Below are 16,194 nucleotides of genomic sequence, written 5' to 3' on the forward strand. Positions count from 1 at the left end.
ATTTTGTCTTGTCTATACACTCTCTGAATGGCACACATACACAATCCATGTCCCGAGTCATAAAAATCTTTCTTTAACCTTGTCTCCTCCCCTTCGTCTACACTGATTTAACAGGTGACATCAATAAGAGATCATAGAGTTCACCTGGATCCACCTGGTCAGTCTGTGTCCATGGAAAGAGCAGGTGTTCTTAATGTTTTGTCCACTCAGTGTAGTTCAACACGTTAGAGTCATGATGACGTGTGTTCTTCCACATGGAATATAACTATCTCTGTTCTGTTCCATAGCAGGGGCGTCAGGGTAGCCTAGTGGTTAGAGCGTTGGACTAGTAACCGGAAGGTTGGAAGTTCAAGTCCCCGAGCTGACAAGGTACAAATCTGTCGTTCTGCCCCTGAACAGGCAGTCAACCCACTGTTCCTAAGCCGTCATTGAAAATAAGAATTTGTAAGGAATTAAAAGTGAAGCTGAAATTTAGATTAGTGAAAGTGAACACACACACCAGCTCCCACTTAGTCACCTGACACCTTATCTGAGCCAGGAGAGGAGACGGAGGCATTGGTTACTGCTGATCTCATCACCCAGCACACCTTTCCTGTCTGATACCATGGAGCATAGTAGTCATCAATGTACAACATTCTACTTAAACAGAAGTCAATGTGGTCAATGTGGCAGGGGAAAGTGGGAAAATGCCTTTGAGTTGACTGTCCCACTCCCAGTGATCTCAATGATCTGTATCCTCCCCCCCCTTTCCTCATCATGGAGAGCGTGACAGCGTGCCCAGTCCAGCCTGCTACGGAGGAAGCTCCTACACAGGGAGGAGGGGAGACCACAGGGCTGGATGTTTTGGGCGTGTGGGGGGGGTTAGGGTGTGGAGGGCTGTTTAAGGGCCCTCACAGAGAGGGGGGGTTAGGGTGTGGAGGGCTGTTTCGCTCTCCTATACAGAGAGGATCTTTATCTGGAGGGGGTTCTGTCTTCTGGAGAGGGGAGGAGAGGGGAGATGGAGGAGAGGGGGAGGAGAGGGGAGAGAGGGAAGAGGAGGGAGGGAGGATCGGGGAGAGAGGGAGGAGGAGGGAGGAGAGGGGAGAGAGGGAAGAGGAGGGAGGAGAGGGGAGAGAGGGAAAAGAGAGGGAGAGGGGAGAGAGGGAAGAGGGGGGAGGAGAGGGGAGAGGGGGAAGAGAGGGGAGAGGGAGGAGAGGGAAGAGGGGGGAGGAGAGGCAGGAGAGGGGGAAGAGACGGAAGAGGGAGGAGACTGGTATTGGGAAGAGAGGGAAGGAACACTCCCTTGTTAAGCCAGACCCTCCGCCTCTTTGCCTGCGTGCTCATGACATCACAGCTTGGAGAGAGGCAGGGGCAGGAGAGGAATGTGACGGGGAGAGAAGAGGCATTGTGAAAGGAGAGGAAAAAGAGGAGGGCTATTGTACAGGAAAGGAAAAGGCTCTGGCAGAGAGGAAACAGGACAACAGCTATCATTAGGCAGGGTAATTACTGCAGCTAGCTGGCTGGTCTTTTACACACAAGGACAGAGAGGAAACAGGACAACAGCTATCATTAGGCAGGGTAAGTACTGCAGCTAGCTGGATGGTCTTTTACACACGAGGACAGAGAGGAAACAGGACAACAGCTATCATTAGGCAGGGTAAGTACTGCAGCTAGCTGGCTGGTCTTTTACACACGAGGACAGAGAGGAAACAGGACAACAGCTATCATTAGGCAGAGGAGGGCGGCAGGTAGCCTAGTGGTTAGAGTGTTGGGCCAGTAACCGTAAGATCAAATCCCAGAGCTAATTAAGTAAAAATCTGTCTTTCTGCCCCTGAACAAGGCAGTTAACCCGCTGTTCTCCGGTAGGCCGTCATTGTAAATAATAATTAGTTCTTAAATTGACTTGCCTAGTTAAATACATTTTGTTTTTTTTACTGCAGTGGAGTAATACTTCTAGTAGAATACTAATATTGTCATAGTGTCATAGTGGTGGAGTAATACTACTAGTAGAATATTAATATAGTGGTGGAGTAATACTACTAGTAGAATATTAATATAGTGGTAGAGTAATACTACTAGTAGAATATTAATATAGTGGTGGTGGTGGAGTAATACTACTAGTAGAATATTAATATAGTGGTGGAGTAATACTTCTAGTAGAATATTAATATAGTGGTAGAGTAATACTACTAGTAGAATATTAATATAGTGGTAGAGTAATACTTCTAGTAGAATATTAATATAGTGGTGGAGTAATACTTCTAGTAGAATATTAATATAGTGGTGGAGTAATACTACTAGTAGAATATTAATATAGTGGTGGTGGTGGAGTAATACTACTAGTAGAATATTAATATAGTGGTGGAGTAATACTTCTAGTAGAATATTAATATAGTGGTAGAGTAATACTTCTAGTAGAATATTAATATAGTGGTGGAGTAATACTACTAGTAGAATATTAATATAGTGGTGGAGTAATACTACTAGTAGAATATTAATATAGTGGTAGAGTAATACTTCTAGTAGAATATTAATATAGTGGTGGAGTAATACTACTAGTAGAATATTAATATAGTGGTGGAGTAATACTACTAGTAGAATATTAATATAGTGGTAGAGTAATACTACTAGTAGAATATTAATATAGTGGTAGAGTAATACTACTAGTAGAATATTAATATAGTGGTAGAGTAATACTTCTAGTAGAATATTAATATAGTCATAGTGGTGGAGTAATACTACTAGTAGAATATTAATATAGTGGTAGAGTAATACTACTAAATATAGTAATACCAGTCAGTGAGAGGACCAATACCAGTCAGTGAGAGGACCAATACCAGTCAGACAGAGGACCAATACCAGTCAGTCAATACCAGTCAGACAGAGGACCAATACCAGTCAGTCAATACCAGTCAGACAGAGGACCAATACCAGTCAGTCAGAGGACCAATACCAGTCAGTCAGTCAATACCAGTTAGTCAGAGGACCAATACCAGTCAGACAGAGGACCAATACCAGTCAGTCAATACCAGTCAGACAGAGGACCAATACCAGTCAGTCAGAGGACCAATACCAGTCAGTCAGTCAATATCAGTCAGTCAGTCAATACCAGTCAGACAGAGGACCAATACCAGTTAGTCAGAGGACCAATACCAGTTAGTCAGAGGACCAATACCAGTCAGACAGAGGACCAATACCAGTCAGTCAGAGGACCAATACCAGTCAGACAGAGGACCAATACCAGTCAGACAGAGGACCAATACCAGTCAGTCAGTCAATACCAGTCAGACAGTCAATACCAGTCAGACAGAGGACCAATACCAGTCAGTCAGAGGACCAATACCAGTCAGACAGAGGACCAATACCAGTCAGTCAGTCAATACCAGTCAGACAGTCAATACCAGTCAGACAGAGGACCAATACCAGTCAGTCAGAGGACCAATACCAGTCAGACAGAGGACCAATACCAGTCAGTCAGAGGACCAATACCAGTCAGACAAAGGACCAATACCAGTCAGACAGAGGACCAATACCAGTCAGTCAGTCAATACCAGTCAGACAGTCAATACCAGTCAGACAGAGGACCAAGGAAAGGGGAGAGAGAGGAGGGAAGGGGAGAGAGAGGAGGGAAGGGGAGAGAGAAGAGGGAAAGGAGGAGGGAAAGGGAGAGAGTAGGGAAGGGGAGAGGGAGGAGGGAAGGGGAGAGAGAGGAGGGAAGGGGAGAGAGAGGAGGGAAGGGGAGAGAGAGGAGGGAAGGGGAGAGAGAGGAGGGAAGGGGAGAGAGAGGAGGGAAAGGGAGAGGGAGGTGGAAAGGGGAGAGAGTGGAGGGAAGAGGAGAGGAGGGATGGGGAGAGAGGGAGATGGGAGATGGGACGTGGGTATATTCTCCTGTAAACCAATGAGGAGATGGGACGTGGGTATATTCTCCTGTAAACTAATGAGGAGATGGGACGTGGGTATATGCTCCTATAAACCAATGAGGAGATGGGACGTGGTTATATGCTCCTATAAACCAATGAGGAGATGGGACGTGGGTATATGCTCCTGTAAACCAATGAGGAGATGGGACGTGGGTATATGCTCCTGTAAACCAATGAGGAGATGGGAGAGGCCGGACTTGCAGCGAGTTGAGCATCACAAATAGAACCAAGTTCTATTTTAGCTCCTGGCCACGCAGATGCTTGTTGACAAGCGAGCAGTATTGATGAGATGATTGAATAACAATGTACAGTGGCAAGACAAATTATGTGAACCCTTTGGAATTACCTGGATTTCTGAATAAATTGGTCATAAAATTTGATCTGATCTTCATCTTAGTCACAACAATAGACAAACACAGTCTGCTTAAACTAATAACACACACATTTGTATTTTTCTTGTCACACATTCACAGTGTAGGTTGGAAAAAGTATGTGAACCTCTTGGCTAATGACTTCTCCAAAAGCTAATTGGAGTCAGGAGTCAGCTAACCTGGAGTCCAATCAATGAGAAAAGTTGGTGAGAGCTGCCTTGCCCTATAAAAAACACTCACAAAACATGAGTTTGCTATTAACGAGAAGCAGTGCCTGATGTGAACCTTGCCTCGAACAAAAGAAATCTCAGAAGACATAAGATTAAGAATTGTTGACTTGCATAAAGCTGGAAAGGGTTACAAAAGTATCTCTAAAAGCCTTGATGTTCATCAGTCCATGGTAAGACAAATTGTCAATAAATGGAGAAAGTTCAGCACTGTTGCTACTCTCAGGACTGGCCATCCTGCAAAGAGGACTGCAAGAGCACAGCACAGAATGTTCAATGAGGTTATGAAGAATCCTAGAGTGTCAGCTAAAGACTTACAGAAATCTCTGTAACATGCTAACATCTCTGTAACATGTTAACATCTCTGTTGACGAGTCTACGATACGTAAAACACTAAAGAAGAATGGGGTTCATGCCACCGCATGTGTACATTTATTTTTCAGCGCTCGAGCGACGAGACACGAGCAGTGTGGTCAGCATGTTACTGTATGTATTGTAATCTACAGTCTTTACTGTGCTTTATGTTGTACTACTGTCAAGTAGTAAAAGTAGCAGAGAGGTCCAATGTCTGCAGTACAAACCTCTTCTCATTTTGGAACGTCCGGATGATGGAGGGAAGCGGCTCAGATTGGGCTGCACTCTCTGCCTCTCTCTCATGGTCAAACCATGGTTGACCACATGGTCTGCCCAGCCTCTCTCTCATGGTCAAACCATGGTTGACCACATGGTCTGCCCAGCCTCTCTCTCAAGGTCAAACCATGGTTGACCACATGGTCTGCCCAGCCTCTCTCTCAAGGTCAAACCATAGTTGACCACATGGTCTGCCCAGCCTCTCTCTCAAGGTCAAACCATGGTTGACCACATGGTCTGCCCAGCCTCTCTCTCAAGGTCAAACCATGGTTGACCACATGGTCTGCCCAGCCTCTCTCTCAAGGTCAAACCATGGTCGAGCACATGGTCGACCACATGGTCCACCACAGCCACCCGAATTTCATCAGAGATTACTCTCCTTGGTCTTCCTTCACCTCGACCTCTACCCCCACCCCCACCCATACGTGGGTGATGTTCTATCTACTGAAGCTAGGCTACATTAACGTGGGTGATGTTCCATCTACTGTATCTAGGCTACATTAACGTGGGTGATGTTCTATCTATAGAAGCTAGGCTACATTAACGTGGGTGATGTTCTATCTATAGAAGCTAGGCTACATTAACGTGGGTGATGTTCTATCTATAGAAGCTAGGCTACATTAACGTGGGTGATGTTCCATCTACTGTATCTAGGCTACATTAACGTGGGTGATGTTCTATCTATAGAAGCTAGGCTACATTAACGTGGGTGATGTTCCATCTACTGAAGCTAGGCTACATTAACGTGGGTGATGTTCCATCTACTGAAGCTAGGCTACATTAACGTGGGTGATGTTCTATCTATAGAAGCTAGGCTACATTAACGTGGGTGATGTTCTATCTATAGAAGCTAGGCTACATTAACGTGGGTGATGTTCCATCTACTGTATCTAGGCTACATTAACGTGGGTGATGTTCTATCTATAGAAGCTAGGCTACATTAACGTGGGTGATGTTCTATCTATAGAAGCTAGGCTACATTAACGTGGGTGATGTTCTATCTATAGAAGCTAGGCTACATTAACGTGGGTGATGTTCCATCTACTGTATCTAGGCTACATTAACGTGGGTGATGTTCTATCTATAGAAGCTAGGCTACATTAACGTGGGTGATGTTCTATCTATAGAAGCTAGGCTACATTAACGTGGGTGATGTTCCATCTACTGAAGCTAGGCTACATTAACGTGGGTGATGTTCCATCTACTGTATCTAGGCTACATTAACGTGGGTGATGTTCTATCTATAGAAGCTAGGCTACATTAACGTGGGTGATTTCTGTGCTGTGTGACTGACGAGTTTCACATGACTGTTAATGTCATTATCAACTCAGGGTGAGAGAGTTTGGCCTTGAGCTGTGTGTGTGTGTGTGTGTGTGTGTGTGTGTGTGTGTGTGTGTGTGTGTGTGTGTGTGTGTGTGTGTGTGTGTGTGTGTGTGTGTGTTTTAGGACCCCTTTTGTAGCTGTGTAGTTGTGTTGACATCCAGAGGAAGACGCTGCTGTAGCATTCAGGGTCACAGAACATCAGAGAAGGGACACACACACACGCACACACACACACACACACACACACACAAGAGACACACACACACACACACGAGAGAGACACACACACACACAACAGAGACAAAGGGGTCTTCCTTTCAGCCCCAGACTGTTGAATTTTAATCTGTCTAATTTTGTTTTGGTGAAAAATGTATTTTATTCTCCGTTTTAGGAGCATTTCCTCCTCAGGAATGCCTCTTATTGCAAATAACTTGTAGTAGTTGACTGTGCTTGGATATTAGATATCTGTACAAGTGTTTGTAATTTGTATGTGCTGTAATATACTGCATTTCACCTTTATTTAACCAGGTAGACCAGATCACCTTTATTTAACCAGGTAGACCAGTTCACCTTTATTTAACCAGGTAGACCAGATCACCTTTATTTAACCAGGTAGGCTAGTTGAGAACAAGTTCTCATTTACAACTGTGACCTGGCCAAGATAAGGCAAAGCAGTTTGACACAAACAACAACACAGAGTTACACATGGAATAATCAAACATACAGTCAATAATACAGTAGAGTAAGTCTATATACATTGTGTGCAAATTAGGTAAGATAAGGGAGGTAAGGCAATAAATAGGACATAGTGGTGAAATAATTACAATTGAGCAATAAACAATGGAGTGATAGATGTGCAGAAGATGAATGTGCAAGTAGAGATACTGGAGTGCAAAGGAGCATAATAAATAACAGTATGGGGATGAGGTAGTTGGATGGGCTACTTACAGATGGGCTGTGTACAGGTGCAGAGGTAGAGACCGAGGAATAAGAGGGAGGTAGAGAGGGAGGGATGAAAGGGAGGTAGAGACCGAGGAATGAGAGGGAGGTAGAGACAGAGGGAAGAGGGGAAGGTAGAGAGGGAGGGGAGAGGGGAAGGTAGAGAGGGAGGGAAGAGAGGGAGGTAGAGAGGGAGGGAAGAGAGGGAGGTAGAGAGGGAAGAGGGGAAGTCATCCCCATATTTGTTTTTGTTTTTCTGCTCTTTTGCACACCAGTATTTCTACTTGCACATCATCTGCTCATTTATCACTCCAGTGTTAATTTGCTAAATTGTAATTACTATGGCCTATTTATTGCCTTACCTCCTCACGCCATTTGCACACACTGTATATAAACATTCTTTTTTTTCTATTGTGTTATTGACTGCACGCTTGTTTACTCCATGTGTAACTCTGTGTTGTTGTTTGTGTCGCACTGCTTTGCTTTATCTTGGCCAGGTCGCAGTTGTAAATGAGAAATTGTTCTCAACTGGCCTACCTGGTTAAATAAAGGTGTTCTCAACAGACCTACCTGGTTAAATAAAGGTGTTCTCAACTTGCCTACCTGGTTAAATAAAGGTGTTCTCAACAGACCTACCTGGTTAAATAAAGGTGTTCTCCACTAGCCTACCTGGTTAAATAAAGGTGTTCTCAACTAGCCTACCTGGTTAAATAAAGGTGTTCTCAACTGGCCTACCTGGTTAAATAAAGGTGTTCTCAACTAGCCTACCTGGTTAAATAAAGGTGTTCTCAACTAGCCTACCTGGTTAAATAAAGGTGTTCTCAACTAGCCTACCTGGTTAAATAAAGGTGTTCTCAACTAGCCTACCTGGTTAAATAAAGGTGTTCTCAACTAGCCTACCTGGTTAAATAAAGGTGTTCTCAACTAGCCTACCTGGTTAAATAAAGGTGTTCTCAACTAGCCTACCTGGTTAAATAAAGGTGTTCTCAACTAGCCTACCTGGTTAAATAAAGGTGTTCTCAACTGGCCTACCTGGTTAAATAAAGGTGTTCTCAACTAGCCTACCTGGTTAAATAAAGGTGTTCTCAACTAGCCTACCTGGTTAAATAAAGGTGTTCTCAACTAGCCTACCTGGTTAAATAAAGGTGTTCTCAACTGGCCTACCTGGTTAAATAAAGGTGTTCTCAACTGGCCTACCTGGTTAAATAAAGGTGTTCTCAACTAGCCTACCTGGTTAAATAAAGGTGTTCTCAACTAGCCTACCTGGTTAAATAAAGGTGTTCTCAACTAGCCTACCTGGTTAAATAAAGGTGTTCTCAACTAGCCTACCTGGTTAAATAAAGGTGTTCTCAACTAGCCTACCTGGTTAAATAAAGGTGTTCTCAACTAGCCTACCTGGTTAAATAAAGGTGTTCTCAACTAGCCTACCTGGTTAAATAAAGGTGTTCTCAACTAGCCTACCTGGTTAAATAAAGGTGTTCTCAACTAGCCTACCTGGTTAAATAAAGGTGTTCTCAACTAGCCTACCTGGTTAAATAAAGGTGTTCTCAACTAGCCTACCTGGTTAAATAAAGGTGAAATAAAATAAATAAAAAAGTGACGCCTGCGTCAGAGACACTGCTAAATGTGACATGCTTTCCAAAAGATCAGAATCTATCCTCAAACCCAGATATTTCAAACACAGCATTTTTCCATGACATGTTTTTAATGCCAGCAGTGGAGTTTATTATTTGCCATTTACCAAACAGCATGATATATGAGTTTGTTTGATTTAAAACCAAATTATTGAAATATTCTTGGAGAGTTTATTTTAACCTTTTTTACAGAGCACTGTATCATATAAATGAACATTCTGACAAAATTAAATGTTATCGGATTTCATTCTCTTCATTATTCCCAGTACTTCCTGTTTGGTTTCAAATAGAAGAAGTGGTTAAGTTTCTCATGTTCTTCCCCAAAATCTGATTAACTGATGCTAAATACTGCTATGCTACAGCCTGATGAACTGATGCTAAATACTTCTATGCTACGCCCTGATTAACTGATGCTAAATACTGCTATGCTACGCCCTGGTTAACTGATGCTAAATACTGCTATGCTACGCCCTGGTTAACTGATGCTAAATACTGCTATGCTACAACCTGGTTAACTGATGCTAAATACTGCTATGCTACAACCTGATTAACTGATGCTAAGTACTGCTATGCTACGCCACGCCCGGACAGAATAAAAATGAATTGATATTTATTATTTCAGAAATCCCCAGATGCTATCTGATAAAGAAATAAAATAGTAAAATAGAGATCTATAAAGAGAATAGGGGTCCATTTTGGACACTTCCACTGTACATTCATTGCCAAGACAGAACAATAATAATATAACACTCTTTCTCTTCCAGAAGTCCTCCAAGGCATCAGAGGATGGCAGTGGTGATCTGAAGAGAGACAGAACGGAGAGAAAGAGTGTCGGTTTCCTCAACTCTGTTAGTGTGATCTCAGCGCTTGGAGGAGACAGCAGTACAACCACCAGCAACATGGAGGTGGAGGCCCACCCTGAGAGCTGCTACCCCAGCCAAGGGCTCAACGGCCAGGGCAACAAACACCAGCCCCAGCCCCTGGACATTGAGGTAGCTCATGAGATAGCCTACCTAGATGAGGTGTTGGAAGCTAACTGCTGTGACCCCGGGGTTGATACCACGCCAACACCCTCTAACGGGACGGTGACCACTGAGAAACACCCCAGGGAGGTCAACATCGACGGGACTGGACCATCTGTCAACATCTCCAACACAGACACAACATGCCATGAGGTCATAGTAGAGGGGAGAAAGCAGACTATCTTCATTGGTCACAAGGATGTCAATTACACCAACAATACCAATAACACCAGGCCCAACGGCCACTCTGGGCCAATGGGAGGAAAGCAGGAGAACTACAGGAAGCAGGGAGGAGAGACAATATCCCCCACTATGACCACCATCAAGAAGGAAGCTCGTTTCGAGCTGCGGGCCTTCCAGGAGGAGAAGAAGCCATCCAAGTTGTTCGACCCGTGTGAGAAGGAAGTGCGCGTGAAGAAGGTGCGTCCCTCGGAGGAGATGGTAGAGCTGGAGAGGGAGAGGTTGGAGCTGATCAGGGGCCAGGCGGTAAAGAAGAACCCAGACATGGGGACAAAGTGGTGGAACCCTCCTCAGGAGAAGAGTCTGGAGGAGGAGCTTGAGCCAGACAAACTAGAGTCACACAGGAAGTACGAGGAGAGGAAGCAGCAGAGGAGGTCAGAGTTCACTGGTGGGATGTCCCAGATGTATGCCCAGTACTCCATGACCTTTGACCCTAATGCTGACCCTGAGGCTGGCCGCGACACGCCCGAGCTCTTCCAGAGCACCAAGGAGGACATCCTGGTGGAGCAGATGGACTTCTCAACCGCCAGGAAGCAGTTCCTCCAGATGGAACACGCAAGGCAGCAGGCAGCCGAGAGGTCACAGGTCACAGCTCCCAACTCGGCCAAGCCCTTCTCCAGATCACCAGACACCGTGATCCACGTGGAGCGATCCTCCGATTACGTCACTGTGGGCTACAGCAGTTACCAGGACTCACCACTAGAGGACAGCGACACAACCACCACAACAGTCCGGACAGAGAGGATCTACTGCAGCCCAGAAGGGTCCCAGTCCCCCACCTCTACCGTGGGGAGAGTCCTGGGTCTGGGGCTGGGACAGGGAGAGCCCAGTAATAGTGGCCCCAGGGAGGCCTCGATGGAGAACAGATACAGAGACGGAGACTTTACCTGCGCCAGGGCCGTCATGACCATCATAAAAGATGAGAAGGATCCTCTGTCCCTCCAGCATCATTCCTCCTCCCTCCACAGCCCCAGCGCCTCTCTGTCCTCCTGCAACCCCAAGGAATGTGACTCCGGGCTGGACGAGCTTTCCCTGCGGTCCCTGGATAACTCTATGCTGGATACCCTGTCAAAAGACTTCAGCACGAGTAGCGTATCCGACAGCGGGGCGTCAAATGAGACCATGTCGGCCTCCTACCTGGGGGAGACTTCTCTGGGAGAGTACTCCTTCCCCTCCACCCCACAGTCCACTACACCCATCAACGGAAAGCTGGAGGGAGGCACCACCATGTCCCCTGGGGAGCAGAACGAGGGAAGTCAGGGTCTGTCGGAGCAAGAGCTGGAGTACCATGCAGGTATGCTGGTGCAGAGTATCATCCAGCACGCCCTGATGAATCAGAACCAGTCTCAGCAGGGTGAGGAGTGGCAGAGGGTCCCCCCCCTCCAGATGAGGCACTCAGACGTTCTGCCTCCATTTTCTGGGAACCTTTCATCACTACCAACAGAATATCAGTCACTCACACATCTAGACCTCCACTCTCCACCACCTCCCCAGCTCCACTCACCTCCAAGCCCACTGCAGCAGTCACCAACACCCTTACAGACCCTCCAGTCAGCTCCACCCCAGTACCAGTCAACTCCATCACCTCAGCCGCTGTCACCTCCAGCCCAGTTCCAGTCAAGTCCAACCCAACATCAGTCTCCTTCACCCCAGCCCCTCCCAACCCAGGTAGAGAGACCTACCTATGTCCAGGTAGAGAGACCTACCTATGTCCAGGTAGAGAGACCTACCTATGTCCAGGTAGAGAGACCTACCTATGTCCAGATGGAGAGACCTACCTGCGCCCCCCTTCCACAGAGATCTTCCTCCGGGGGTCCTAAGATCTTCGTCCAGTCCGCACTCAGTCGCTCACTGGCCCTAAACCCAGACCCGGTCCCAGTCCGCACTCCTGTCGTCATCCCTCTCCGTCCCATAGAGCCCTATCAGGCTCCAGAGCTGCCCCAGACCCTGGGTGAAAAGGACCAGTTCAGCTACTTCTCTAAGTACTCTGAGGCGGCCGAGCTCCGCAGCACAGCCGCAGCGACCAGAGCCCAGGAGACAGAGCAGAGCACCGGGCCGTTCAAGCTGCGCTCCCGGAAGCAGAGGACTCTGTCCATGATCGAGGAAGAGATCCGAGCGGCGCAAGAGAGAGAGAAAGAGCTGAAGAAGCAAAGACTGGGATCGGTGCGGTCAGGACCGGATCCCAGAGCCAACCAGACTGGCAGACCCAAGACGATGACTATCAACCCCAGGGACAAGCACAAGACCAACAGCCTGCCCGCCAAACTCAGCCTCTCTGGGAGCCTGCCACCCACCAAACTCACCCTCACCAGCAAGTCGGCACCAGGTGAGCTGTGATAACTGTTTCTGCGTCTGAAACCTTGTTCTTTTCATCAGGCACGATTGGGTAGTCTTGATACATTTTGAACAGAAATACATTGTCTTAAACTTTGCACGTACACTGCTGCCATCTAGTGGCCAAAATCTAAATTGCACCTAGGCTGGAGTAATACATGATGTAATGATGTAATGATCTAATGTGTTCTGTTATGTTGTTACATATTATATATGACTACATCACCTCCTGTACCCCCTGTTCGTTCAATACTGCATGGCCAGGCACGACTCCAACACCATCATTAAAGAAACATGACATACCCAAAAATTGTACCATCATCTTTGAAATGCAAGAGAAGCCTTTCTCTTGCATTTCAAAGATGATGGTACAATTTTTGTTTTGTTTTTTTCTTTGTATTATCTTTTACCAGATCTAATGTGTTATATTCTCCTTCATTCCTTTCACATTTCCACAAACCTCAAAGTGTTTTCTTTCAAATGGTACCAAGAATATGCATGTCCTTGCTTCAGGGCCTGAACTACAGGCAGTTAGATTTGGGTATGTCATTTTAGGTGAAAATTGAATAAAATGGTCCGATCCTTAAGTTTCTTTAATGATGGTGTTGGAGTCGTGCCTGGCCATGCAGTATTGAACGAACAGGGGGTACAGGAGGTGATGTAGTCATATATAATATGTAACAACATAACAGAACACATTAGATCATTACATCATTACATCATGTATTACTCCAGCCTAGGTGCAATTTAGATTTTGGCCACTAGATGGCAGCAGTGTACGTGCAACGTTTAAGACAATGTATTTCTGTTCAAAATGTATCAAGACTACCCAATCGTGCCTAATTTGTTTATTAATATCTTTTCATGTTCAAAAATGTGCTCTCTCTTCAAACAGTAGCATGGTATTCTTTCATTGTAACAGCTACTGTAAATTGGACGGTGCAGTTAGATTAACAAGAATTTAAGCTTTCTGCCAACATCAGATATTTTTATTTAACTAGGCAAGTCAGTTAAGAACAAATTCTTATTTTCAATGACAGCCTACCTAGGAACAGTGGGTTAACTGCCTTGTTCAGGGGCAGAACGACAGATTTGTACCTTGTCAGCTCGGGATTTGAACTTGCAACCTTACGATTGATTACTAGTCCAACGCTCTAACCACTAGGTTACCCTGTCTTATGTCCTGGGAAATGTTCTTGTTACTTATAACCTCATGCTAATCGCATTAGCCTACGTTAGCTCAACCGTCCCGCACCAATCCTGAAGAAGTTTTTTAAGTTTGCCGATGACACAACATGGATAACTATTAGGATACACTTCATTTCAAAATAACATTTTCTACATCTCACAAATCGCAGTTTTGGACCACACTGACTTTATGACCAAAATGATTATATTTACACTTTGTAGTTAATTTTGACACTAGAATAAATGTTTCTGACTCATGTTGATGAGTTGGCAGGAGAAGTTGCTTTTTAGGGGAGCCGCTCTGGGATAGGCGTCCCGTTAACGGGACAGTTGTAAATCATGCAGCGCCTTGTCTCACGATCGCAGATTTTAGAGAATCAAACAATGTCAGTACATATCGTCTGAAAGCTTAAATTCTTGTTATAACTGCACTGTCCAATTTAGAGTAGCTATTACTGCGGAAAAAAATACCAGTTACTACAACATGATTAGAGAGAGAAAGAGATGGACTGGTTACTACAACATGATAACAATAACATAGGACAATAGTGGTCAACACTACAATAACATAGTGGTCAACACAACAATAACATAGTGGTCAACACAACTATACCATAGTGGTCAACACTACAATAACATAGTGGTCAACACAACAATAACATAGTGGTCAACACAACAATACCATAGGACTATAGTGGTCAACACAACAATAACATAGTGGTCAACACAACAATAACATAGTGGTCAACACAACAATAACATGGTTGTCAACACAACAATAACATAGTGGTCAACACAACTATACCATAGTGGTCAACACTACAATAACATAGTGGTCAACACAACAATAACATAGTGGTCAACACAACAATACCATAGGACTATAGTGGTCAACACAACAATAACATAGTGGTCAACACAACAATAACATAGTGGTCAACACAACAATACCATAGGACTATAGTGGTCAACACAACAATAACATAGTGGTCAACACTACAATAACATAGTGGTCAACACAACAATAACATAGTGGTCAACACAACAATAACATAGTGGTCAACACAACAATAACATGGTTGTCAACACAACAATACCATAGGACTATAGTGGTCAACACAACAATAACATAGTGGTCAACACTACAATAACATAGTGGTCAACACTACAATAACATAGTGGTCAACACAACAATAACATAGTGGTCAACACTACAATAACATAGGACTATAGTGGTCAACACAACAATAACATAGTGGTCAACACAACAATAACATAGGACTATAGTTGTCAACACAACAATAACATAGTGGTCAACACAACAATAACATAGTGGTCAACACTACAATAACATAGGACTATAGTGGTCAACACAACAATAACATAGTGGTCAACACAACAATAACATAGTGGTCAACACAACAATAACATAGTGGTCAACACTACAATAACATAGTGGTCAACACTACAATAACATAGGACTATAGTGGTCAACACAACAATAACAAAGGACTATAGTGGTCAACACAACAATAACATAGTGGTCAACACTACAATAACATAAGACCATAGTGGTCAATACAACTATAACATAGTGGTCAACACGACAATAACATAGTGGTCAACACAACTATAACATAGTGGTCAACACAACTATAACATAGTGGTCAACACAACAATAACATAGTGGTCAACACTACAATAACATAGGACTATAGTGGTCAACACAACAATAACATAGTGGTCAACACTACAATAACATAGTGGTCAACACTACAATAACATAGGACTATAGTGGTCAACACAACAATAACATAGTGGTCAACACAACAATAACATAGTGGTCAACACAACAATAACATAGTGGTCAACACTACAATAACATAGGACTATAGTGGTCAACACAACAATAACAAAGGACTATAGTGGTCAACACAACAATAACATAAGACCATAGTGGTCAATACAACTATAACATAGTGGTCAACACGACAATAACATAGTGGTCAACACAACTATAACATAGTGGTCAACACAACTATATTATAGTGGTCAACACAACTATAACATAGTGGTCAACACAACTATAACATAGTGGTCAACACGACAATAACTTAGTGGTCAACACGACAATAACATAGTGGTCAACTATAACATAGTGGTCAACACTACAATAACATAAGACCATAGTGGTCAACACAACTATAACATAGTGGTCAACACAACTATAACATAGTGGTCAACACAACTATAACACAGTGGTCAACACAACAATAACATAGTGGTCAACACAACTATAACATAGTGGTCAACACAACTACAACACAGTGGTCAACACTACAATAACATAGGGCTATAGTGGTCAACACTACAATAACATAGTGGTC

At 44.2% G+C, this 16,194-nt stretch overlaps 1 protein-coding gene across 3 annotated transcripts in view; it reads left to right on the forward strand.

Annotated features, from left to right (window-relative positions):
* LOC110523064 (A-kinase anchor protein 2) overlaps nucleotides 1-16,194 on the forward strand; it is a 60,125-nt gene that overhangs the window by 33,798 nt on the left and 10,133 nt on the right. For 2 of the 3 annotated variants that reach the window (XM_036976548.1, XM_036976549.1), the window contains exon 2: nucleotides 9,788-12,611. In XM_036976548.1, the coding sequence (XP_036832443.1) occupies nucleotides 9,788-12,611 (2,824 nt within the window). Of the gene's footprint in view, nucleotides 1-1,303; nucleotides 1,479-9,787; nucleotides 12,612-16,194 lie in introns of those variants that run through there. The other variant, XM_036976550.1, reaches the window with a different exon arrangement.

This window comes from Oncorhynchus mykiss, chromosome 5 (assembly GCF_013265735.2).
Source record: "Oncorhynchus mykiss isolate Arlee chromosome 5, USDA_OmykA_1.1, whole genome shotgun sequence".
Taxonomy (NCBI): domain Eukaryota; kingdom Metazoa; phylum Chordata; class Actinopteri; order Salmoniformes; family Salmonidae; genus Oncorhynchus; species Oncorhynchus mykiss.